General features: G+C 39.1%; 2 protein-coding genes across 8 annotated transcripts in view; one reads left to right on the forward strand and one right to left on the reverse strand.

The window, feature by feature from the left end:
• Positions 1–1,482, reverse strand: part of RPS6KA5 (ribosomal protein S6 kinase A5) — a 74,174-nt gene extending 72,692 nt beyond the window's left edge. The window contains exon 1 of the mRNA XM_058829756.1: positions 995–1,482. Coding sequence (XP_058685739.1) covers positions 995–1,058 — 64 coding nt within the window. The 5' untranslated portion in view covers positions 1,059–1,482. The remainder of the gene's footprint in view (positions 1–994) is intronic.
• The window catches only part of DGLUCY (D-glutamate cyclase), a 220,452-nt gene that overhangs the window by 170,073 nt on the left and 22,595 nt on the right, over positions 1–27,784 (forward strand). For 2 of the 7 annotated variants that reach the window (XM_058829764.1, XM_058829757.1), the window contains exons 1-3: positions 23,687–23,763; positions 24,685–24,796; positions 27,610–27,763. In XM_058829764.1, the coding sequence (XP_058685747.1) occupies positions 23,719–23,763; positions 24,685–24,796; positions 27,610–27,763 (311 nt within the window). In that variant the 5' untranslated portion in view covers positions 23,687–23,718. Of the gene's footprint in view, positions 1–1,998; positions 2,136–2,281; positions 2,461–17,950; positions 18,003–21,312; positions 21,389–23,686; positions 23,764–24,682; positions 24,797–27,609; positions 27,764–27,784 lie in introns of those variants that run through there. The other 5 variants (XM_058829758.1, XM_058829760.1, XM_058829759.1 and 2 more) reach the window with 5 other exon arrangements.

Genomic DNA, 27,784 nt, shown 5'->3' on the forward strand with positions numbered 1-27,784 from the left:
CAGCGGGGCAAGAGGCAGAACGCGACCGAGGAGACCCAGCACCACCACCTGCCCTTCACATCGGCCCATTCGAGAATGTCAGCTCCATTAACCCGGTGAGCAACTCTCTCAAACTTTTGCAGTGAATGGCATCTTATGCTTACTCTCACTTTATCATGGAGAAAAAGATGATGACAGAAAAGGAACGAAGGACACGGCTTAACAGCACCTTCATTGTCAATCAATACAGAGAATATACATTCTGATCATGTTTTACACGCATTTCTAAATTAACATTAAAATTTAGATTTACTGCAGTGTTCAAGTTGCCTGGAAACTTCTGAGAGGCAGAGAATCCCTATTTTAAAAATAAACAAACCTCTTCCCCAACACAATAATTAACAACGGAGCATTTCTGTTGTATCTTTAAAGGTCATACATATTTCACACGTTGAACTACTACTCCTGAGGGTCGTCAAGTAACTACCGAGCTACAAGAAGATTCATAGATTGAAAAGCCAAAAAACTCTGCGGTTGCGTGTTGGCACATTCCCCTCCCTACAATTCCGGGATTTCACCGAGGTCAGAGAAAAGTTGTCACATAAAACGACTTCATTTAGGACTGGAACCCGCCCCCCCCCCCCCCCCCAGCATAGCCCTAGAAGTCGGTCAAACAAATACTTTACAAAAAAAAAAAAAAAATTATAAGAGAGCCTGGCTACACTATAAATCCTTCAAAAGCGCCAGACACCACCGGGAAGTGGGACAGGCGAACCAGGCATGGAGCAGAAGTCGAAGTGAACTACTTTTTTTCAAAAATAAGAGAAGGCCCCCTCCCCGCCCCCATCGTACACTCTCCTGCCCTTCCAGCTCATCCTCTTTTTCCCCCCGCTACTGAGATTTCCCTACTGGTCCCAGCTAACTCTCTCGGAGCTCCCCTCTCAGCAGCGTTTTCCCCAGCCCGGGCCGCCCGGGCCCCTCCGCCCCCGCGCGACCCCCGGGCCCGCCCGCTCACCGTTCCTCAGCTCGTGCTTCACCGTGAGGAGCGGCAGCTCCGCTTCCCCCGAGGGTCCCTCCATGTCCGCAGGGGTGGCTCGTCCGCCCCTGCCGCTCCCGTGAGCGTGGCGGCGGGGGGATGTCACCTGGCCCCAGACGGGTTCTATTTTCCAGGGGCGCTCCGGGGCAGGGGAGCCATGCAGGCGCGCTGCGAGCCGCAGCTCTCCTCTCCGCCTTGTTGGAAAACGGGGGAGGGAGAGAAAAACCCAAACCTACACCACCCAACAACAAACAGTTATTAAAATCTAGGGAGGCACACGCACGACGGCTTCCCTCCCCCGGCGCTCAGAACCAGCCCATGTCCTTGCGCCTCCCCTCCCCCGGGCTCCGGCCGCCCTCCCCGCCCGACAGCGGGGAGCGAAGCGGAGCGGGGCCGAGCGCGACCGGGATAGGCTGAACGCCACGGGGGGAGGCGGTGGGAGCGCCGCGGGGAGCGGCTCCTACTCAGGCGCTCCCGCCCCCTCCCTCCCCGGGCCGGGCGCTCATTGGCCGCGCGCGCCCCGGCGGCCGTCGGGCAGAGAACGTTCCCCGCGCGCCGCCCCCGCCCTTCCGCCGAGCGCCGCGCGCCCCCATTGGCTCGGCGGCTGCGCCAACCGCCGGCTCCGCCTCCCGTCTTCCCCCCCGGCCCCTCTACTCCCCGATGTTGTTTGTAAACATTCCCGCCCGCCTCTCCCGCTGCCCCCCGACCCCCGCGGGAGGGCGGGCGCTGGGCTGCCGAGAGGGAAGGAAAGGCTCTGATTGACCGCTGGAGCTGGCAATCACCTGAGGGAGCGGCTATGGCGCCCTTCCTCGCATTACGGGCTCGTTCCACCGTACTCGAAGGGGGGAGCAGCCGTGGGCTGACCCACTCGCAGTGGCGGCCGGGGGGTGTCGGGCTCCAGCCTAGCGCGGGGCACGCGGCAGCGGGATGGGAAGCGGGCTATCCCCGCGGGGAGATGCGGCGGGGCAGGGAGCAGCGAGGCACAGCCGGGGACGGAGGGATTCACGCAGGGCTCCGGCCGCCCGCCCGCTGAGCTCCCGCCTCCCCGCACGGGAGGCGCGGGCGGTGCGAGCGAACTCGCAGCGGCGGCGCGGGCGGGCCGGAGAGCTGCGGCACATCGGTATGTCCGCCTGCAGCCCGCGGCCGTGCTCCACCCGCTCGGGTCACCGGGCTCTGGGGCCTCACAACACGGGGGCGCGGGTGGCGGAGCCCCGGTGCGCACAGGGGCCCCGAGTCCCCCCTGATGCCGCTTTCGCCTTTGGCCAGGCCGTGGAGGGGGCGGCGAGCGGAGCCGCCTCTTGGGAGGTGGAAAAGGCCGCACGTACTGAAGTTCAACTAGCCTTGGTGATCGCTGGAAAGGCGCACGGCCTGGAGGGTTATGGCAGCTCAGGAGGTGCCTGGCAAGCGCTTGCTTGTCATAAGGTGGGAGTGAGCGAAGTTGCTGGGTAGGTACATCCATGTGCCCGGTTCACATTGCCCTGCCTGGGGCGCGTTCATCTGGTCCCTTTAGCTGCGAGGGTGACACTGTTCTCACAGTTTAGTGGCGTTGTTGAGGGAGATAGGGTTCAAAAAACATCGGATGTGTTCAAATCAGTTAAGCCTCTCAGTCTGTTATGTTTTGGAGGCAATCTGGTATTTCTAAAGCCGTCCTCATTTCCGTGAGACAGATAATGCAAATGACTTTTCTCTCCGTTTCTTATTTACAGTAATTTCTGACTTGTTGCTCTTGAATGCACTGTTCTATCCTTACACACAAGCTGCTAACTCACAATGCCGTGTCTCAGCAGCGTTTACACAGAGTCTAATTAAGTTACATCAAAGATCAGTGAAATAAATTTCTTATGTTAATCCATTATTCACATTCCAGTATTAAATATTGGTGTGTTTGCACGCATATATGTAAAAAATGCATGTGCATGTATGCATTTCTACAGTTTCCTGTGGAGAGATTGAGTTCTGCTATTTAAAGTTGGTGAGATTTTCCGCTTCATAATTGCTTATATACTAGACCTCAGGTTTAGGATGCCTTTGCAGTTGTCATCCCAGAAATTATTACTACCTAAGGGTTTCATAGTGTTTTTGGTAAAACTTTTGAAGGTGTTTCTCACTAAGCACTGCAGCTGTTCTGTTGAGGTACGTCCCTGTAGCACATGGTACACATATAACCACCAAAAATGTCCATCCAATTACTGCCTTTCCAACATTATTATATCAAGACTATAAATATAGAAAGTCTGAACATGGGATATGTTTTCAAACTGGATAATAATTGATTCCCTAACTTTTGTCACTTGTTTTTCAAAGCATCACTATTGCAGAGCAAGTAAATATTTTATCAGTATAATTAAAAACTGATTAAATTAATTAATTTTAAACTGATTAAATTAATTGTTAAGTTTTTTCATCTTTGTAACTAATGGCTCCTCTGTACATCTAGTGGGGACTGTGAGATTTATTTCTTCATTACAAGGCATAACAACAACTTCTGATTATTCTATGTCCCAGATACCAGATTTTAAAGAGACCTGTGCTATATTTCATCCAGTGGCTCTACTAGCCTACACTTGGACTAACTGCCCCGGCAGCCTCAGAGGAGAGAAGCTGAAATCTGATTCTATTTACCATCACACAATGTAAGGGGGGCTGACATTGAATCCAATAGTTGTTAATAGTCTTGGTTTCAGATGTTCGTAGCTTAACAGGTTGTATCTGCTTATTTGCCTCAGGCTGAAAATTTCTCCTTTCAAATTTCAGCTAAAACAGCTTTAAAAAATGAGGCAATAACCCTAAAATACCAAACCAAGAATACTGAACCATGCTGACAATGCACATAATAAAACAGTGATTACTGTGTACATTTCAGTTTGAGATGTGACTGGCCTTGCAAAGAACTACTGCATGAACTGAAAGTTCTTTATTATCACTGAGGGATACCCTGATTTACCTGCAATATGGTCATTCCATGAAAAAAAAAAAAAATATTTTTTTACATAACAGTTTTTCCAGTGTTGAAATGTTTTTGTAGTGGGATTCTTGTGTCATATCCAGAAACAGCAAAGCAGCCCTACTGAATGATTGGAAAGAATCCCACCTTTTGACAGACAAAAGAGCTATACTTGCACTGAAATCCTAAACCTCCTGTCAGTAGTCCATGAGTACAAGACTGTGCACAAGTTTTCCTTTCAACTGAACTTTGGAAGCAGTGGAGGGTTAGACTTGGTTGTGTACTTGACATAAGAGCAGATCTACCTTCAGCAGAATGGTCCAGGCATAGTGGACTGGTTACTTTGCCTCAATCACACAGCAGTATCACATGGCTTTGTGGGTGGCTGTTAAAGGACAGAGTTCTGTCAGCCTAAAGGGTAGGTTGGAATTACAGGTAGGTGGAAATATACAAGCTACATCTTTACCAGAGAATAAAAGCAATTAGTTCTCATTCTCTAGGTGTCGGGGAAGTGACATGACATAGCATGGTGCAGCTAAATTCTTTCCCCTTCAAAACAGTGGCCTTTTTTTTTTGCACTGCCTCTTGGATTTGTTGAGACAGCATACCATTACTGAGCTATTCTAGCCTCCAGCTTGTACAAAGGCATTGCCTGGAAGAATACTGGTCAGGGACCCAACCATTCCTGGAAGCATGCTGGCAGTCAGAAGTATGGATAGTCAGACGCCAGCATTCAGATTGGGCCTTTGTCCTGTTTAAATCACTACACAGACTGTCACAAGGTCAGATGAGGGAGGAAATTTGGCTCGAGCCTGCAGCCAAAGCAGCATGAGAAAGTCCAGGAAGAGTAATGGGCTTAGACCCAGAGGAAGTACAGACTGGCCTGTAAGAGATTTCTTGTTAGTTTGGAGAAGTAAAACCACCCTTGGTATGTAAAGGGTGCTTTTAGAAATGCAGTTTAACTGACTGAAAGTGTTACTTGCATTTAAATACATTTGTGTGTATGCTGCAACACTGAAAAAACCTACTGTTTGCATGATGTACATATAATAAATTACCCCTCTGGTATTAAAATGAAAAATATTTGATGTTTAAATGATTAAAAGCTACGGGGCAGTGCAGAGCCACTCATACTCCATAGTGTAAATTATTTTGTTTTTTTAAGCAGCATTTTCATATTCATGTGCATGATAAGAACAACCTGACAGGTCAGTCAGTAAACAGTTCAGTGTTTGGGCTGAGCATGTGCTGCGAGTTTGGGAATATGGAGTAACACAGTTCTAAAGATAGATGTCCCTTTTCTACCCCACAACACAACTGTTCAAAAATATGTGTATTTACTTGCCATTCCTAATTGTGAAAAGAGGGAGGAAAAAAATGCTGTGGGAAATTCCCACATGGAACGATATTATTGAACTTCATTAAAGAAAAAGTGTCACAACATTTTCTTTTTGGTTCTAAAAGAGGTGGCGTGCCAAGCTGGTTTGAGGGCTGAGGTGAAATCAAAGTGTTTAGTGTACAGACTTCTGAGAGGAAATGAGAGAAAAAAAGAAGAACGTGAGTGCTAGAGCTGCATACTTCCAGGGTGCCAGGGCCTCACTGTTTTGAGGTATTTGATTTCCTTTCTTTCTGAAGAAAAGCTTCTTATGGAAATTTTAGTTTCTATGGAGCTAAAGTTGAAGGTGTTTGGTGCTTTCTTATGGTCATTGAATTGTTACAGAAATAGGTGTTATTTTCAAAGGAAAAATTTCGAAAAGCCAGATGATAGAAAATGTTCCCCTTAAGCAATCCATGGAGAGCATTTGCACAGCAGGGGAAAAAAAAGGATCAAATTTTGGAAACCACAAAATGAATTTAGGGAAGGACTCACAGTGAAAGACAAACATGACATGAAACAGCTTTTGTGTGAGATTTTAGTACAATACTAGTTCTAAGTTTCCGGTTTTTTTTCTACTGTCTTTTAGTTTGCATATATTCTCTGTGATTTTTATCTTTTATTTAATCTGAATCTTTAATTGAACATTCTGTGCTTGATAGCTGTCAGAAAAGTAGACTGGGTAGGTATATTTAATGTTTAAAGTATTTTTTATGAACTGCTCTGGGCAACAGTTTTATCTCTCTAAAACCACTTAATGTTTTTACCATGAAAGGAGAAATTATGCTAAGCATCCCAGTCTTAATAATTCTCTTAACGGAAGTGGTACAACTCTGTCAGGAAGTGGATCATTTCTTGAAAGAGTGCATGAAAGTGTTACTGCTTCTAGGGTCCTGTTACGGTTAGTATTAATTTCTTCAATAAAAAGTCATTTGTTTATTTTTTTTCTTCAGTCACTCTGCAGTTGCAACTACTATTATTACAGGCAGCCTTTCAAAAGTTTAATTACTAAAAGCCTACATGGTTATAAAAGAGACAAAAAAAATTAAAAATAATTGTCATGTTGCTCAGTTTCTGATGAGGAAAAGGAAAATGAATGAATGCTGTCCATAGGGGAAAGAAAGCAGCACTAGTCATTGAAACAGAAATTGGGGTTTATTTCACTGTTTGAACTGCTAAAGCTGCTTAATGTAGGCAGAAATGGAATTTCTGCTTAATAGAAAGAATTGACTTTTGGATCCTAATTCTCACTCACAATCGTTTGAATGTTTTTTTTAGATGTTGGAGGGAACACAGAGGAGTGTTCTATATATTATTGTCATTAAACCTCAGTAATACTCACTGAGTAAATTTAAAGTCCATTTTAAAGGAGCTGCATGCAAATTCTCACTATTTTGAAAATTCACTGTCAACTTTAGAGAAGGGAACTTAAGAAAGAAGTTAATCAAGGTGATCTGAAAGCTAGTGGTGATGAAATTAAAACTTTTAACTCATTATGAAGACCATGAGTATGTTCTGATAGTTGCAGAAGTTATGGATCTGTTTTCCTACCCCAGAGAAGGAAGCAAAAACATGAGAAAAAAAATGTTTAAATGGCAGAACTTAAAACTATGCATTGTAGTTCTTAAAGAGAGACTGCAGAAAATGAGTGAAAAGAAGCACCATATAAAATGAAGGGGGAAGGACAATTTTTGAAAAGCTTAAATGAAAAAGAATAAATTTATTTTCACAAGTTTTCTTCTAAAGATGTATTTAAATGTATTGCATCTGTTAAATTACCACAGAGCAAAAAGATTTAACAAAGTGATCAATATTACAGAGGTTCCTTTCCCTTTATCTTGAGAAAAGTTGTATGATTATTGATTTGAACCTATTGTTTTAAATTTACAAAGATAAGATGTCTCCATGAATTGAAATAACAGAAGAGAAAATCTGGAAACAAATGGATAAATTAAGATGAACTCATTTGGTGTATCTCCTGGAGTTTGAAAGGAAGGAAGAGCTCCTCAGAAAAAATTACAAAAACTCCCATTAGCTTCAAGTACTGTATCAGGTGACTGGAAAGCACTTCTTAATATAGAGTATTATAATATTTTATAATATAATAAAATATGATTTAATATAAGCAGCATTACAACTAAAAACCACTTTAAAAGGACCAGTTAAATGTTTTGATGAAAGATTAGAAAGATTACCCTTAAAGAACAAAAAGAAGCTATAATGTATTAGAAAACCAGTAGATAAATACGTTTCCATGAACATGGCCTGGATATAAAATACTACTGTGAAAAATCAAGTAGCAAAAATTATGGTAGTGAATTACAAATTTTCAATACATCCAAAAGATGGAGATTTTTAACTTTACCTGCATAATTGACACTGGCACTGTAAATTGTGTAAATTTGGACTAGACCTAACGGGTAACTGGTATTGAAGCAATTCTGTAATTTCATTATGGTTTTTCTAAAATTTTTTATCCCATACTGATTTATTTAGATACAGAATGAAAACTAGGGTATCTCTAGCTCAGCATTGCTGTTTCCAATGCTGGCCAGGAACGGCTCTGAAGTGTCATGACAGTCTGTGGTTTAACATGCAGTCCCTGAATAAAGAGCTCCATTTGTTTGCTTTGTCTTTGCCATTTGCTAATTTCGTCTGATGACCCACAATGATTTAGTTACAAAAGAAAGTGAAGAATTGTTACTTTTTATTTCCTCCATAATTTTGTTGCATTTGTCTCTGTTTCTTAGGCAGACCCAGAATATGATGCAGTAGCTTCACCACCTAAAAATATCCAGTAAAATATTTACTGTAGATAATCTGCTGTAGAGGTTATGCACCAGGCGCTTGGAGTTCTTTGAGTTTTCAATAATCCATGCACAACCTCATTTCTTTCATTTTTCTTAAGTAGAGAACTTCTAGGGGAAACCTAGATTATCTAAGTGTTAGAACACTCAGTTTTAATACATCTTTTTTCTTTTTTAATGCAAAGTGTTTGCTGTGACAGTCTTTGAAGAGGATGTCAAACTCCAGTTGGTCAAAAGGCATTTTACACTTCTTTTGTAAATTCCTTGGGATTTACTTTTTCTCTGAAGTGTTAAGACTTCTATGCAAATAAGTGCCCCATTAAGCAATTTTCCTTTGGCTGTCATTTATTGAGCCTGGCTAAGAGTAAGGTTTGGCATCCTCCTTCTTACAACATGTCACATTCAAGCTTACTTTTCTGTTGTGACTGCTTCTTAATGTATTGATGGGGAATATGACAGCAATGCAGATTGCTGACATAGTAAATAACTCCATTAACTCTGAGGTATTTCAACCCCCTCACCCCTGAGCATTTTGAGCTTTAATAAAGACATGCTAGTAACACATCTTTCTCCATTTTTAAAAGAACACATTCCTATCCCTATTCCTATTCCAGACCCAACACTGATTACAGAAACTGTTGTAAATTATTTGCTTCCCATTCAACTCAGTGTTGCCTTCCTGCAGTTCTAGTGAGATGCATCTTCAGTCTGGAAGTCAGACGAGGCAAATGCCACAGATTCTTAGAATTACTTGTAATATGCAGAGAAGTTAGTGTATGACTTTGATTAAATAATTTGTTCTCTGAGTAACTGCCTTGATTTAACCCCAGCCAAGCCGAACCGCATGCTCACTCACTGCTCCAGCAGCAGGACTGGGGAGAGAATTGGAAAGGTAAAAACTGGAAAACTCATTCATTGAGATAAAGACAGTTTAATAGAGAAAGCAGAAGCCACACACACAAGCAAAGCAAAAGAAGGAATCAATTCACTGCCTCCCATGGGCAGGCAGGTGTTCAGCTATCTCCCCAAGAGCAGATCCTCATCACAGGTAATGGCGACTTGGGAAGATGAAATCTGTCATTCCAAATGTATCCCCCCTTCCTCCTCCTTTCACCCACTTTACACACTGAACATGATGCCGTATGTCTGGAATATCACTTCAGTTTGGGTCACTTGTCCCTGGCTGTGTCTCCCCACAGCCTCCCATGCACATCTAATCTCACCAGCATGGCAGTAGAAAGAGTGAAAAAAGCCTTAGCTCTGTGTATGCCCTGCTCAGCAATAGCAGAAACATCTCTATTGTCATCACAGTGTTCAGCTAAGTCCAAAACACAGCCCCATACCAGCCACTGCGGAGAAAATTAACTCTACCCCCAGCCAAAACCAGTTGTAAGGCCCCAAACAACTTGGGTGATGGGACTTTTAATAGGGCTTACGGTTGTTCATGTACTTTGAGTTAGATTCATGGGAGAAATACTGACAAGATATTCTCAAGAGATCAACAAAAAAGACTTTACTGGCAACTCTAGAAAATCAAAGAACTTTGGCAAAAGGTTTAGAGCAGCATTCAGTCAACATAAACCACTTCTCAAAGTATTAACTTCACCCATTCAACTTAGAAAACTCAAAGCCCATTCAATTTTAAGTTATTCAGAATTCTAACAAAAGACAATCAGAAGAAAGAGAGAAAAGATACTGAAAAGAACAAATACAGCTACCAATTCCTGGGTTCCAACAGTGTTCAACTAAATGAAATTCCAAGAGGAGGAGATGTGCTTGTCTCATGTTTGGCTTTAAATATCCCTTGGCCTTCCTGGGCGCTTCCCAAGGTGGGGCCTGTGGTCATTTGGCCACTCGGGAGCTGGGTTGGGAGCTGCAGGGGCAGGTGTGGAGCGCTGCCTCCGCTGTGTCAGGGACTGGTGGTGCCTTTGGGGCTGGGACACAGGCCCAGGGGGTGTATGGGGCAGGGCACTGCCTCGCCAGGGAAAGGCCTGACCTGCCTCTTCCACACACACACACACAAGGTTTTGAGCCAGCAGTCCTTCCAGTCTCTCACACCAGCACAGAAACATCTATCTATAATGTGGTGTGGCCTTTTAATATCTTCCCGCCCAATAATTTTGTTTTGGCAGTAGTGAGTTGTAAGGTTGCTTGCCATTATTTTCCTGCTTCTTTAGATTACAAATTGATTAAACTGTTCCACTGTGTGACAGTATTTTTCTTTAGAAAACTGTGATTAGTGGAGGTACTGGTTTGGTTTATGCGTAAGATAAAACAATTACTTCTGGATAACAAGTACCAAAACAACAAAATTATAAATCATTTGAGTTTGGACAGGAGCCCACTGCAGTCCCTGAACGCTATCCTTTGATGAATATATAAGGAGGAGATGGAGAGGATTTCCGAGGAAATCATCAGAGTCTTACTGCTTCGACAAACAGCAAGTGTTAATCCCTTATTTAATCTTGTGTCTCAAGGCAGACCATACTCGTGTTTTCTGTAGCCTTTTATGTACCCTTTCTGGCTTTGGATATGCCATGTAAAAGTAATCATGCCTCCTCTAAGACAACAGTTTCCTAATCTTTCCACTGCCTCTCTTTGTCTGCAGAAGTAAAAGCCTTCACACCACCCACACACCCCAGGAGATCAGCCTTCCCCACACTCCCTGCCTCTGCTACGGTAGTAGCAACATCCATTTGCCTTCAATTACAGAGTTAAGAATGTTGTTGTCACAGCTGAAGGTGACGTTAAACATCTCTCACATCATCACTTGTCTCTTCCTATTATTGCTTTTACCCCTCTATGTTGAAGCTTCACAGTGCATCCTCTTAGGGAGTTGAAGATTTGGGCTACAATTTAATCTGGTTTGGCCTTATTGATATGATTGTTCTGTTTGGTTTTGTAAACTTTATTCCTGTTTGGATTCTTAAATGTGACTAATATAGAAGTCATATACTCTTATTAAACCAGAGCCTTTTCTATAATAACCATAAAACCAAAACATTTAAAGAAAATCTGCCTGTCCATTTTATTAATAATCATACCATCCCTTGTTTCTAGAATGTTCATTGCTAATCCTCATCTATGTACTTTGGAGAAACTTACCTCTTGTCTTTCCTGAATATTTGCTTGTCTTACATCTACTTATTAACTCAACATATTTATGCAATAAATATTCCAGCTGTCAAACTACCCCCAATATTCATAAGTTGTTTGAAAGAAGCTACGAGTGTATTCTGCTTTATTACTAAAAGACCTAATGAATTAATTCTAAGTGTTATTTTATAGGTAGTATTGAGGCTATTTTCAGCAAAAGTTTCAATCTCTAATTGAAAACATACAGCTTTACCAGGAGGACAAGTGTTCAGTGCAGATAAGAGATTACATCACAATGCAATAATATTGAAGAGCCCTTGCTTTAGCTGGACAAGATACAGACTTCATGCTGAGCAAGATGCAGACTCAGAACAAAAAGCGGACCCACAAAGTTTCTTATTAATGTGCTCTGATGAAAGCCCTTAGAAGACAACTGTAAACTGGGAAAACTTCGATTTTTTCAATGAAGCTGATAAATACTATAAAGGTCAGAAATTGGTTGTCCATCAGAAGTATGTGTCTATCAGGTAAAAAAAAAAATCAGCCATCTCTAGGTGTGGTATCCTCTCTATTCCTGTTTATTTTTAAGAACGACATTTGAGATGCAGAGCTTGTGAACCCAAGGTCACTGAAGTTAGATGCATTTCTGTTAATATTCTTAGCTATTTTTAATATACATAGTTTATATCCTAAACAATGCCCACTTAATGCACTTTATTTCACATATTTTCTTTTGTACACTTAGTAACCATGGAAAAGTCACATACTGATCATTCTATCAACTATAAGTTACACATTTTAGGCTTCTATTTTGTTAATTTTTTTCAGTCTTGAAATAACTGTTTAATTTGGAACAGTTTGCTTTATGTAGTCAACCATGAAATTAATGCATACATATTATTTATATATATATATATATACTTTTGTCTAGATCTTGAAACCAAATACAGATCACAATATTTTCCTTCTTCAAAAGGAGTGGAAAATATTGTGTAATATTTTAGCCAAACTGAAACTGGATTTACTCAGAATGCTTGCTTTTTAAACTTTCCACTAAATGGGGGGAGAGAAAGCATATTTATTGTTTGATGCAAAGGACACAAATTTGCTTGTTTTTATATATGGTTTCATATTCTTTTATATACCTTCTGGTAAACTATATCTTTGATGTCTACCAAAAATTCTCACTTCTTTCCAGTCTTACATTTTAATGCTCTGGTGAGCTTGCATTACTTCTGACAATTTTCCCATGGACACAATGATTGTATATTTCATATATCTGCAGTTTTAAGTGCTTAATAGATTCAAAATCAGCCTTGTATAGCAAGCTTTCTATGTCAAACTCTGTTAATAAAGGCAGTATTATGGGAATATAAAAGAAATTTCCATTAGGGAAATCTGTCAGTAGAGAATGGAGTTTGAAAGTCATTAGGTACCATCAGCTCTTCAAATGTTTTAGTAGTAGTGACTATTTTTTTAATAGCAGTCTCCTACTGCTTCATCAGTCTGACTGGAAATCACAGCAGTTTCTAGTAACTGATGCCTGTTCATCTTCCTTTTAAATGATTAAAATCCTCTCTTCAATCTGTAATGAGAAACACCTTGGTCCTGTATTCAAATAATAATGTTCTTCTATATTTCCATATTATTAAAAATAATAAATGGTAGTTACAATACAGCAATATATCATAAAATACACCTTGCTCTATATGATTTTTGTTTGGCTATATTTCCAAGTATCTGAACAATTATCCATTCTGTAGATTTATTTTTTTCTGTCCAGAAATGCTGTTCCTATATATGCTCCATCTTCAAAATTCTAGTTGGTCCCAAAAATGTGTCTTTGTACTAATTATATTAAAAGAGAAGCTACCTAAATAGGCCTAGGTTTGAACCAAACTCATTGCTCCCTTTCCCCCACAATCAAAATCCCACACATTTGACTAATCTTTTGGAGACAAACCCCACAGCCTTTCAGAGTTGTTTTTCAAATGTGAATGCTTTATTTTAATTGTATCTTTAGACTTGGACTACATTAATGCAAGCTGCTTTTAATTTGTCTTGTCTTTTGTCACTGCATATACCGTGTAGTCTGACCCTTTTTTGGGAGGAGATACTGCTGAAAATTGCTGGAACACTCATGTAAGATGCTTGTCTCAAGAGGAAATGTATTTATGGAATTAGAATTAAAGGAATGCCTGTGTTTGTAGGTTGCATTCTAATACAAAGACAGTTTTGTTACTTCTAAATATTTTGGCTTTGAAAGTGAAATCCTAGTGAAATAGTCCATGCAAAATTCTTAGCAGTTGCATTTAGACAGTTTTCAAAGTAAAGTAATTTAGGAGTTAGCTGGTGAAATCCATATAATACGCTGCTCTTCCCTCTTCATTAAAAGTTAACCAATGCAAAACTGGTACATTGCTGCAGTTATATGAGATAAAGTCCACTTGGATATCAGTTTTTACATACCTTCTACAAACAAAGAAATGTCCCTTAGCTCCAAAGTTTCTTAACCAGAGGTTATGAAATGCTGGAAGGATAAACCAGCTAGGTTTTGTGAATGTTTTCTCTGCTTTTGAACTCTTCCTTAAGGTATGCATTATTGATCACAAGTCAGGATACTGGACTAGATGTAGCTTTAATTTTATATTCTGAAGAACACTGTTTTAATAATATTTTGAATTATTTGCACTTTATGTGTATCTTTACTGTACTGTATAGTACAGTAAACTGTTTAGTATCTATCATGTAATGTAAATTGAAAATCCATTTCAGAGAAGGAGGAAAATTGATCCAGATCAAAAACTAATGATCAAACAAGCCAAGAGTCTTTTCTCATTTGAAAACAAAATAAACCAAAACTTAGCACATTCCTCACAGTTAGGATATATAATAAGTAATGTGAAAAAAAAGTCCAAGAACAAAAATGGTTACTCTTTAAAAGTGCCTCCTAAATAGGAATATCAGAGAATGGTTTGGGTTGGAAGGGACCTGGAAAATCATCTAGTTCCAGTCCCTCTGCCATGGGCAGGGACACTTTCCACTAGACCAAGTTTTCTCAAAGTCCCCTCGAAACAGGCCTTAAGCACTTCCAGAGATGGGTAGCCTAGGTCAGTGCTTCACTACCTTCTCAGGAAAGAATTTCTTCTCAATATCTAACCTAACTTGACCCTCTTTCAGTTTGAAGATATAACCCTTTGTCCTATCAAATTCCAAATGAGGGATATGGAATTTTAAGGTACGTTGTTACAATTTCCTGTCTGGCATGTATACAGAAATCAGAACAAATGATCAATGGTTGCTAAGCAGACAAAACCAGAGCTAAACCTTATTTCTGAACTGTATGGTTCATTAGTACTAGTTGTAACTTATATCAAGGTTGTTAGCTTGTTTCATATATGTGTTTATAAAATGCAAGTGTACTGCTTAATATATTTTTCTGTCTTTATGCTAACTTTTCTGTCACATCTTTTTTTACATAGCTCTGCATATAGGATATGGTTTGTATGCAAACGTGTGCAGCTGAAGTACAGCACAGCAAATGTTTAAGTACTTCATCTGTCCTTGAGCTTAATGAGACTAATTATCTGCTTATCTCTTTTGCTTATATTCATAGAAGTACTAGAGGTTTGAGTCCTTAAACTGTAAGCTCTGTGGTAAGGTTTTAGGCATATTTACATCTACCATATCTGGGAACAAAACTCTAAAAAAAAAAAAATAGTAAAAGCTTGAACTTTTGTTTTGTGTTTCTTCTCTACAAAATATAGGCTCAATTTTTGAATTAGAGCACACCAAGATACCAATCACTATAGCTTATTTATATCTCTAAAATATAAAATGAGGTGATACAAGTGTAAAACATTTTCAGCCCTTACCTTCATATTCTTTGGTAATGAAAATCAGAATTATGACATGAGCATCCCTTTCAAGCCAGCCAACTGATGCTGCAGCATTATGAGTCATCTCTTTTAACACCAAACTGCTTTTTTAAAGAAATGGTGATAAAAGGTTTGAGGGTGATATGTGTACAGATCTTACTCTATTCATGGAACATAGGGAAAAGCAGTAGAAGTTCAGGATTAACTCTGAGTTAGAAAGATAACTGCATTTTTCAGCATCTTGAGCTCTTTGCTAATACTGCTCATGAGCACAGTGGTTTGAGTTCAGTCTGCCCACTGTAACTGCACTGGGCACAGTGGTGAATTGTAGATAATTGTGTAAGGCACTGAATAGCTACAGAGTGAGAGCGTTTAGTCAACCAATACCTGATCTAAACTGTCACCAGGAACTTAGATGTGAAGTTCTTTCATGTGGCCTGTGCTGGGACCAACAGCAGAGCAGAGCTCCTGGCTGCTCCCTTTGCTGCTCAGCCCTGGTGCTGCTGCCACCAGTGGTGATGCCCCAAGGGTGCCATGACTGAGTGCGTCAGAAACACCCACATGCTGTGGGATCAGACTGCCCAGGAAACTCAATAAGGGCCTGTATCCTTTCAGACCCCTAAAAGTAAGGTAAGTGGGAATTTTCTTTTCAGAACAAAATGCTTCAGTTCAATCCCACCTTTCTTCTATGCAGTAGGTACTATGGCAGCTTCTGGCTTTGGTGTAATATTCTCTGCTTTTCCAAGGGTTGCTGTACTGGATGAGGACAGTTGCCCAGTGCAATTACATCATTTACTGGTCTTGAATGATTGTTTTGAGTTCAGAAATGGTGAGGGCAACTGTTGGCAATCTGCAGCACCAACATACCACTTGCAGAAAGTCTCTTCCCGTGGTCAGCATGATTACCACTTGCCTATAAAATTAGTTAATTCCTGATTCCTGCAAATGTCTGGACAATCAGGTCTGTGTAGCTTGGTTGAACTGCCACATCATCCAGGTCTTCCATCACTCACTTCACTGTGCAGCTGAGGTCCTCAAAAGTTCACATGCTGTAAAGTTTTGTACTTTGTATAGGCAGGGGAAGAAGAGTACAGAATTATGTAGAGGTCTTCATTCAGGCCCACCACAAAGTGCCTTTGACTGTTCAGGATTATAACTCATTCATTCTACAAGTTCTTGTTCAGAAGTTCAGGGATGGTGACAATTATTGTTGATTATTTATGGGGTCTGTGATGCAGTCTACCAAATAAGTATATAACATCTGTGATTTTTAGAGCTTGAGCATCTTCACTAGGGACAAGCAGCACTCTCTTCTCCAAAAGGACTATGGTATTGTCAGCCTTAGTGTATATGTCTAATTACTGATAGCACCATTTGTTGCTCTTCCTTCTCATCATCCTTATCTACTAACTGTTGGTCAAACACGCCCTGAGCTCTTGCAGATAGAGGACAAATGTGTCTGCAGGTGCCTGGCTACACCAAATAGACAATTGAGGGCAGTTTCCAGATCATCAATACAACTATAGTCATGACATAATATCACAGTTGTCAAGTTTGCATTAATGAAAGCATAGTAATGCAGCCATGATTTGTCCATAACTTGGAACCTTTCAAGTTAGAATGGATGGTGTAGAACAAAGTTGTCCAGATATCCTTGATGCAAGTTAACATTTATTACAGGGGCAATGTACATGCTCCAAGACAAAATAGCAGTCCAAATGCAGACCATTTGCTATCACACAGTATGGCTGCTAACAGCAATTTACCTATACTTACTCCTGAAATTTGCAGTGAGGTATTCTTGGAGGTTCTGCCACAGATTCATCTGGTTATCCATATAGTACTACTTAAGCCTGAAGGTTTGTCAGGGAAATGACGTTCTGGCCTTTTGAGCTGTTCCCAGTACTTCTTGGTCTAGGAGTTGAAGGAAGCAGTGGAACAATGAAAGTTAATATCTCTTCATCACAGGTATGTGTGGAGGCAGAGATGTTTGCTTTTGGTAGTTTGGACAGGTACAATTCACTGGAAGTTCCCCACACACAGCCTACTGAGACACCCACATCTCAAGGACACTTACTTCATGTAACACATGGGATGGAATAATTTCTTTAGTGACCATTGCTGAGGAGAATTGCTTGGTGAGCAGTGGTGGGTGCAGTGACAGTACCAGCTGGCAGACATGTGAGCACAAAAGGAATGGTGTAATCCTGGAGGTATCCTGATAGACTTGATAGCAGGAGCATGGCACCTTTATTGGGTTCTATTTTTATGATGTGTAGGTAGCAGAACATCACTTACTTGCTTACCTTCAGATGGAATTCCTTGGTAGGAATGAGCACCCTGTCAGCCCTGTGACCATGCATGATGTGACTGGGTGTAACCTAGGTGGTGACATAAGTTCTTATCAAAACAAGCACCTCTGGCTGCTGCCTTGCCAACAGAGCAGTAAAAGTCACTGTACTTTGTCCTATGGACTTCCTCTTTCTTTCCTTCTAAATAGGACTGGAAAGAAAAATTTCCCTCACTTCAGGAGTTTTTGTCTAGCCAATGCCCATCACCTTGGCTGCTGTGTGCAGTGTTAGCTGGCCAGTGCTGCCACAGGGGCGTGGGAGAGGCTGACACTGGTGGCCTTAAGCAAAGTTCCCCTGCATTCTTGAGCTGTCTTGGTGCAAGAAAAAGCTAAGAGAACTAGTATCTGGACCCAGCCCAAAGATTTGTGGAGCAATTATAAAGATCTGTAGCTCAGCGTAGATTGGGAAACAATATTTAAATACCATCCTCATGCCCTCATGGTTTTTTTCAATTTCTTGAAATTGAATAAGCATCTCTTGTCATCTTATATGAGAACAACCTCTGGTGGATCATTTTCAGTCTCTTCTTGCTGCTGGTGAGTATGTATGTCAGCAAAGTCCAATGCATGAATGTAGCAGTTTTAAATCTTGATTAATTTCTTAGTCAATGTATAGATGTATACTGTGTCTTGCCAAAAGTGCATGTAAATGAGGTGGCTGTTCTAAAACTTGTTGGTCACGTATTTGTAAGGAGATGAGGCAGGAATGCGGGTATTGGGATATGACCCAAGGGGTTGGAAGGGTGTGTGAGATCATGAGGGCTCATCCTGTGCAGGATAAAAAGGCCCGAACAACTGGGATCTTGCATAGGTTGTGCTCATGCAAGGGCAGGGCCTGATGTGAACTATTCTCTAGTCTCTGCCCATATTTCTCCACCAGAAACAATTTATTTTGTCCCAGAGCAGAAGCTGAATGTAAATTAATACCAAAGCAGTGGTTGCAGCAGCACACAGTGCTGTCTGAAATGGCTGCTTTGAAACTGGTAATTGCTTTCTGTTATTTGTTCTTAATATACTGAGAGAAACTAGATGTTGTGTACCTTTTTTGCAAATAAACAAGATTGCATCAAAGACACATTGATTCTATCATGAATTTCTCATCCTGACATAATCTGTAGGATCTCAAGTATAGGCTGACTGCTTTAAGCAGCAGACAGAACAGTAATGGAAGCTAATTTAAATTTCTATTTGCAGCCCTCATCTAAAGGTGCATAAGCTTCAAACACAAATACCCTATATTTCAAATGTAAAGTTAAATAATAATTTGCTGGATGAACTACTGTCTGAAAATACACAACACACTCCCCTTTTGGAATGATATACAAAGATCTTCTGTGCTTTGAAATGATTCATAGCAGATGGGAAGAAAAAGGATCATTAATTGATTCTTCAAAAAAAGATCACAAGTGTAACTGAGAGACCCTGTTGGAAAATCAAATGAACTAAATTTTCAGAGGAGCTTGTGCTTTTCACAGAAATCTGCTGGCAGAATTTCAAATCAGCTTGATGATTAAACAACAGGTCATTTAAAGTGTGTTTATGTTAACAAGCCTCTGTAACCACGTTCATACTAGGGCAAGGCATAGTACACAAAGAGGTTGTTAGATTATAATTAGTTTAGATTACTTTCCATTATGTATTGGTAAAGGCAGCCCATGGGCTGGCTCATGTTTCAGGTTACCCTGCTGTTCCTGTTTGTGCAGCAGTAGCTTTGGGTAAGGTATCTGCATGACAATATCTAAAAAACCCTGCCCAGCAGTTTCAAGTAGTGACCCTTGCACTTTTTTGGCCCATGATCCCGTACATGGCACCACCCATTCTTATTATCAAACTTTAAACTGAAAATAGGACAAAAGTGATATAAGCAATGCAAAATTGTATTTCGTAAGAGTCTTTGGGCTCCTTGCAAGCAAGTCTCTAGATTACACTGCATTAAACCATATTCTTATTGGTCTATCAGTGCCACTGGAGAAAACAGACCTGTAATTCGTAGCACCAGAAATTGGTGTTAACTACTTTGCAGTGTTCAAACCTGTTTATTACCCTTACCACCCATACTTTTTACAGGCTGTGTATTCTCATGTGTTTCATTTTTGAAACCACAGAAGTGCTATTTTTTTTACTTCTCTTTCATTAATTCACTTGATATGTGTGAAGGCACAGTAGTCACACTGACACTTCTGAAGAATGTTTTAATCCTTTGTGTTATTACATAATTTCTTGATTCGTTTTTATCTGGTGTGGTTTAGCACAGCAGTATGGACCCACCCACTGCATCTCAAAGTGTAATCTCTCTGACACTTAAATGACATTTTTCCATTTTCTTGGGTAATGAATAATTTACAATGTGGGCCTGTAAAGAATCTATGTTCGTATTTAAATATCTGTGAAATTTACAGATTCACTTTTTCATTTTGAAAGCTCTAAGGTAATATAAAATGTTCCACTTACTGCTTTTCCTTCTTTTTCCATAAAGAGCTTATGTTCTGCAGATTGTACAAAACACTTCATAAACTGTGGCTTGTAAGATATAAAACTTTTTAAGGCTGATTTGTGGTTCCACTGTCAGAAATTAAGAAGGAAATAATTAGAAAAACTGCTTAAGCCAAGCCTGTCTGTAGTATTAAAAGGGATATATAAATATAGATATATATTCACCTATGAGTATAGGTGGGGTCAGAGAGGTCTAAATCTTACAAGTCTGGGAAAACATTTTTGAAGTTATTGTGTGTTATGATTTCTGATATTAGACTAATTTGTCTCACACTAGGAACAGAAAAATCTCATTTAAGATTAAAAATTGAGAGGTTAAGGTACAACTGAGAGATGCATCAAGCATATAAATTAAAAAGAGCTAGTGAGAGGTGAGAAGGCATCCAAATTCCTGTACTGCCAGAGGATGCAGTCAGACAAACCAAGGGAGTAAGTGCTACCAAGTCACCAAGTTGAGTCACCCCAGCTTGAAGTTATGGACATAGGGGTCTGAACTCAGGGAGGAAAAGATGCAGAGAAAGGCACACTGTAGACAAAGAGGAAGAAAATAAGGAATAGCCTGGAAGATGCAAAGAGGCTACTCTGTCCATTGTGCAAGTCATCTGAAATGCAGGGCAATCTCTTTATTAAATCTTGTCTGGAACTACATTCTTCTTGTTTTGTGTCTTCCTCTCAACATGCTTTTTTCCTTGCCTGAGTTGTGGAGTTTGGGGGAAGTCGAGCATATTCTTTACAATCAGTTACAAAGATGAGGCTTAGTTCCAGTCACCTCAGCAAGGATCAGCACAGCATTGCACTCAGTCACTTGTGTTCAACTAGTGCTCTGAGAACAGCAGGTAGAAATGGTTAATGACTTAGATCTTCATATGGCAACTGGGGATCACAATTTCTAATAAAAAAAATTCACCCTCAAAATCTGGCTTTCTTGAAAATTGTTATTGTCTTGGTAATGAGATATTTTGAAAATCATCTGGGTCAAATTAATCAGATAGTGTGTATCTGCTTAATTCAACTGAAGTGGTGCTGCTCAAGTATTTACTGAATGAAGATAACTAACAAATTTATGTTACTTATTAAAGCCAGACCCAAGATCCATTTAGAACTTTTCCCAAAACTGTACTGTACTTTTACCAAACTGTATTTCCTGACTGCCACTTTGATGCAAAGAGAGGTTCATTTAAAAATATTAATTTTTCTTGAATATTTATATGTATCTTTATAATATAATATCATTTCAATACAATAGTGTTTCTGGCAAATTGATTCATTATTCTGAACTACTGATCTGGCATAAGCTAAACTGTCATTGCTGCCTGATCACACGGCTCCTTACATAATTTTCATCTCTTTTCAGCTTTCAAGTTTCATCGTCCTTGTCAAGATCTGGAAGTGCAGCTCATGATGCGGTAGTGACCACAAACCAATAGTGGGTAAGTGCCATCTTAATGTCTCAGACAGTGATGTATTTTAATAGTGATCCATTTAAGTTCAGTATGTAAAACTCAAGATACACACGAAATACATTGAACCTTCATGAAAATTCTAAAAAGAAAAGTATTTATTGTGCTTCTAATGTGGAAACAGATGTTTAAGAAAATGTTCATCAAGAACAAATTTGATGCCTCAGTGCTATGAAGATTTACTATATTGGTTGTTGGTGTTGAAAGTCAGAGAATCTGATGTGAGCAGCATGACTTAGAACGAGGTCTGTTCTCAGACTTTGGTGCTTTAAGTATGAAATTTATCATTATGCAGCCAGTCAATGGCCTGATTTTCAAATGCTGTTTACACAGGATTCTATCTGGCCTGCTTTAGATGTTCATTCTATTAAAGACAGCACACTGGAAAGCCAGATCTTAGGAGCTCTTTTGGGAGACACCACATAGGCTGCCCTCAGGCACAACAGCCATCCTATAAGCTCTGTCAGCCTCTTCTCTTAAGGCCTTTTTAACACCCTGCATGTTGTCTTTACTTGTGTCATGATCCAACATACCCTGGTGAGGCAACCCATACTATCATCTGAAACTCTCAGAACAAAGTAAAGGAATTAAGAAACCTCTGCCAAGGCACAGATCCTACTAACTGATTAACCAGTCTCAAACTGTTTACTTAGAGTGCTGCTCAAGGCCCCTGTGAAGTTAGTTTGTACACTTCATTAGGCATCCTGATGGAAAAAAATGAAAAAGATGCTTTAAGATCCTAATTACATCCACGCTTTTCCCCAGTCATTCCAAACATGCCATGGTCATGATAGCTTCAAGGATTTTTCAGGAAGTTCTAGAGATGGTTGGGGAATCTAAACCTGACTATACCTCCTAGCTTAGAGAAAAAATGCACTACATTTCCAACTATTTTTGGGCAAATCATATAGCAAAAGCTGGGTTTTACTGTGAGCATCTCACTGGTTTTATTGTCTATCCTAATTTAGTAATTAATAAACAAAATAACAGAACAATCTATTACAGATATTGTACAGCAAATATAGTGATCTAAAGTTAAAACTATTCAATCAAATTGAATTTTTCCTGTTACTATATAAAATCACCACAGGAAGGTGAGTCTTGTCTCACTGTACTTATACAAAGTTAATGTTTAAATTATTCACTTTCTAACCAGTCATCATCAATAGTATACATTTATTCAAAAGTAGGAGTGACAGGCCCAAGTGCTTCCGTATGGTAGCTACAGCTGACACCTCCCCATTACTGATATTCATAGTCCTGTAGCTTGTTAGCCACTTGCTGTCATATGAACCAAAAACATTTAGGGACCTAAATGTTTGCTGATAAAATCTCATAGTTGCTTTCATTTCTGCTGCTGGGCACACACTTTACTAGAGGACAATCAGAACAGGGCATTTGTGACAAAATACCTAGCTAAAGACAGCTTTTGTTCCAGACTAGTTTTCTAAACTTCAGACTGTCTTTCAAGTCCAAGTAGTAGATCATCAGTAACAGGCCATCAATCCTACAGATGATTTAGATGGTTTTAAAGATCCTCAGAAATAAAGAAAAAATATCTGAAAGAATCTAATGAGCACATCTGGAATGTATCTGGAATGTTTTATTAGGATCATTGTATTTAAGAGTTTGAAATCTCTTGAATTAATCATTCCAGACTGATGTTAGAAATTCTCTTTACATTCTGAATAGTGTATCTTAAATTGATACTTATAGGCCTGAATTAGTGCTCAGCAACATCTCTGTATCCAGCTTCTGGTTATCTTTAAAGAGTGTGCTTGGAATTGTTCATGATTTTGTAATGAAGACTATTTTTGTACAGCATACAGAAGGGTAATACAAAAGCAGCAAAGAAGAGCTAGAAAGTAGTAAATTGGAGTTCAGAAAAAAGACTGTTTTCTTTTGGCTGACAATGCTATATAAAGATTTCAGAATTAACAATAGATGCAAAGTTTGCTCTAAATTTCAGTGCACCCAACTTAACCTTTCAGAGCTCTGCAAACTGGGAAACATTTTGGACAGACTAGGAGAAAAGTATCATTTCAGTCAAAACATATCACTGCTCTTCAAGTTAATTACAGAATGATTGCTCAGAGGTACAAATTTTCACACTATTCTACTCAGCTCTCCAGTGGTGAGAGTGAAACTTTGTACTATCATAGTTACAGAACAAAAACCGTGGACCCTTAACAGAAAAGTTAACTTTTGCTAGAAGGGTGTAACATCTCATTATATATTAATTTAGCAGCATCTTTTATAAAGAGCAGCACAGCTTCTCTCATATTTGTTACTTCTTTTGAATGGCAACAAGAATGGCTTGCTCTGAATTAAAGAAAAACTTGGAGGTTGGTAATTTAATTAATTGGAGGATAGATCAGTTTCTTTACCTAAAAGTGACCAAGGTTAAAATCATATACAGCCAAGTTATTATTTTAGTCACTCTTGCTTTTTCCTAATAGCGATGTAATAGACTCTTTTTAGTTATTAGTAGTTGAGGTTGAGAGAAAAGCTTTGTGTGAACTTTGTCTAGATTGTAGAAAAATGACATTTTAAATCTTCAAAAGAAGTAAAAAGAGATAGATAGTGATTGTAATTAGGAAACTTATTTCTGTACCTGCTCCAGTTTGGACAACAAGTGACTTAAACATCTCTATGTGTGCCTTCCCAGAGGAAGAATAGCCACAGGAGTATTCACTTCAGCATAATTAATATTTGAAAACCATAATACAGGTGAAATGTATTACAGTGACATTTTCTGAATATAGTTCTCCCTTTACCACAATATTGCCTTGCTATTTGTCTAAAAGTATTTTGATCAGAGAAGTAATATTATAGATTATACCCTGCTAGGTTAATCCATTTGTGCTATTGGAATTTTAAAGTTACAATTACTTTTGGAAAACTGAAAACTCTAGAAAATTAATATTCATCAGGGAGGAAAGAAATCTTTCTTACATTATAGGGCAGAAAAATTTTGCCTTTTATCCCAAATGTTAAAGTGCATGTCTCCAGCTAATTTGTTGAAAAATTCAGTTTGCATATAGTCATAGAATGTCAGTGAAATCAACCTTTGAATTTGATCTCTCTTTTGAGTTACAATATAGAATTTCCCAGTGATATTAACTGTGCTGGAACACGATGAGAAAATGAAAGCTAAGTTCTCCAGAAAATCAGAATTTAAAATGGCGGGGGGGGGGGGGGGGGAAGGGGGGGTTGGGGGAAAAATGATGCTTTGTGTTTAAATTTATAATTATCTTTTTGTTAAGGATGAAGAGATGCTTTTGACAGGAGGCTTGAAATCTCTTCTTCCTCATGTGCTAAGAAGAATAATTCGATGCAACAGACTCAGTATTAGTAATACTTCTGGAATGGCGGAAGGTAAGTAAACCTAACAGCTCTCTCTGCAAAGTGATTCCATTTTAGATTCATAACTGTGTGGGTTTTTTGTTTGTAAAGTATTGAAGAAACATCTAAAGCACCAAAGTAAAACAGAAGAAAATTTTATGTTCTTGGGTGTTTTTGAAATCATATTGTAAGCATCTGACTCTGTTTTTTAAATTGTAAAGATATAGCAGACTAAATACACCATCCTACCTGAATAATGTACATGGACTTTGTTTTCAGTGTTTGCAGTGCATCCCTCAGCTTCCAACTGTCATTGAGAAATGATGGATGCAGAAAATACTTGAAAAATCTCTAACCAAATCTGGGTGTTCTTGCATGTTTTTCTCACATTTGTAAGATGACCTGCTATGCTCTTCACAGAAACCTTGCTTTACTTAGCACATCCGATATGCTTTGGGGAGGAGTTGGAGATATATAGTTACAGGAGTGGTTTTCTGCTTCATTTGTTGCAGAAGGTGAAGATTACTGGGTGAGCAAGACTGGGAATTATAAGGGGGAGGGAAAAATTAGTTTTATACTCAGATAACTTGAATACATTCTGGAAGATTGATTTCTGTCTTGCCTCCCATAGCTGGACTTTTACAGAAGCAGAGAAATTTGTAATTGTTCTGATCAACTTTAAAAAATAATGTAAACAAAAATACCATGGCAAATAGCTGATCAACAAAGTTGTGTGTACAGGAGTAGAACTACTATAAAAAAATGTTAAAGGCCATTTTATAAAACCATAGTGAGTCTTGAAATTGTGGTTTTATTTTCTATCAGTTCCTAAGTTGAAAAATACTAATGGAAGACATTTTACAATGTTCATAATTTGGAGTTTGCCCCAGCTGAATTTTTAAGTGAATTTATTGCTGCAGTAGTTTTAAATGTATTAGTTCTAACATTTTTAGAAGTATTATTGACATAAAAAACAAGTTCATGAACAAGCAGTTTCATTATAGAAAAAGAACCATTGTAAAAAACTGTCCTACATTGTTGTTATGCAATCCTTTCTTACTGTCCTCATTGTCATTCACCATAGAAATTAAAAGCTCTTTCTAAACTTCTCTGAACTGGGACATGGGTGTGATGAATTGATGCCTGGGTTGGTCAGTGCATCCAGCTCCACTACCATTGCTTGTGAATACATTTGTAGTGATGGCTCCATAATGCAATGAATCAGGAGATATGGCTTTCATGTATACAAAAAGTAAGGATAGTTACCAGGAGGAGCAATAAAAGTTCTCAAAGTGTTATAATGAAGCTTCCTGAGTTCATCAAGTACTTGCCTGAAGATTCAGCCTATCAACTATAACTAGTATGTAAAACTCAGTGTTGTCAGTTGAACGCCCTGACTAAACTCATAATTTTAAGAACTCATTAATATAACCAGCAAAGCAGAAAGTGCCTGTGGATTTCTCATGGATGGCAGGGAACAAAATTGAAGGGAAGCTGAATTTAGTGTTTTATTCAGTGGTAAATGTAGTATGTTTATTTAGCAAAAATATTTTTCTGTATTTAGCAAAAATCTCTTTCTATATTTAGTAACTTTCGCTAGTTATAAAATGAATTTTTGTGCTGACTACTCCCAAGAGAGCAGTTTGTGGACAAACTCAGTATGGAAATACATGCTTACCTCAGCCTTTGCTTTGCATTTTTCCATCAGGAATAGAATTCTCTTTGGATTTCTTTGTTAGCTTTGGTCAAGAGTAAGATTTGGCTCATTTTCTACAGCCTTTGAAGGCAGCTCATTGATTTCAACTAAATTATTGACTCTTTGATGACAGACTACTGCAGTATTTAAGAAAGTGAGTGCTTCTGTGCAGCCTCCTACTCGCCTGCCTGATATCAGACAGTAATAACTCTTCAAGAGAGTATTGGTACAGAATTTAGGGATTGTTAATTGCTATTGTTAATTGCTATTTATACACCCCAGACCAGTTGTACTCCAAATCTCCCCCCATTATTTGAACAGTTGATATTTCTGTGCAGGAAAGTTTAAATGGGCTTGGTATTAACTACTACTGTTAAGAAAATTAATTTTTGCTGAATAAATGAATGGGACCATTCTTCAGTGGTTCTCATTGCAAAAATGTTAATGTATTCAGAAGCTATTTCATAGTAGTAGTCAACAGCCTTTTAAATCAAAGCTGTTTTCAAGTGAAGAAATTGTAGCAGTTCTGTTTATTTTAGTTTTTTTAATTAGAAATTAAATTAAAATTTTGATTAAAAATTACTGAGATTCAGTGGACAGTCAAGAGTTTATTCTTGAGCTGTTTAATTGCAGCCCACACTAAAATTCCCTAGCCTAGAAATTTTAAAGGATGTGCTACAAACATCAAGATACCAGGAGTTTACTCTTGGCTTGATTTATATCTTGGTGTGGTGAAAAATAATTGTGAAAGTGTAGTATGTGACAGCCTTTCTTTGGCTCTGAGTTAACATTTGCAAAAATGTATTTTCTTTTGGAAGGGTAATGTCCCCAGTTAGACAAGAAATTATGTTTATATATAAATTAATAGAAATATTTATTAATTACGGTGTCTTCATATTCTGCTACTACCCATGTCTGCCAACTGTTTTAGCTGTGAATGAATTCACATATAGAGTAGGCCTAGCTATGATTTTTAAAACATTTCAGGAAGTTTGATCTAACTACAGAGTTCTGAATCAAAAATTTCCTTCAGGTAAGTTTTACAAGTTTTATTTTTTATACATCTAAAGAAATTCACATAGAAAAGTTATTTTTACACAAACAAAAAGCTGAATTGGTAACCAGCCATTCTTATCTTCCACAATTTAAGGCTATAAACAGGCCAATGTTGTGATTTTGCACAAGTCCCTGGCTGATGACTTTGAGAAGTTCTGCCATGCAAACGATGGACCCCTGCCACTGCTATACAGAAGTCAACCAGGTGACTGGAAATGTCCTTCCCTGAGTACTGATTCTGATATCAGGTAACTACAGAGCAACCCAGC

Source organism: Poecile atricapillus, chromosome 1 (genome assembly GCF_030490865.1).
Source record: "Poecile atricapillus isolate bPoeAtr1 chromosome 1, bPoeAtr1.hap1, whole genome shotgun sequence".
NCBI lineage: Eukaryota > Metazoa > Chordata > Aves > Passeriformes > Paridae > Poecile > Poecile atricapillus.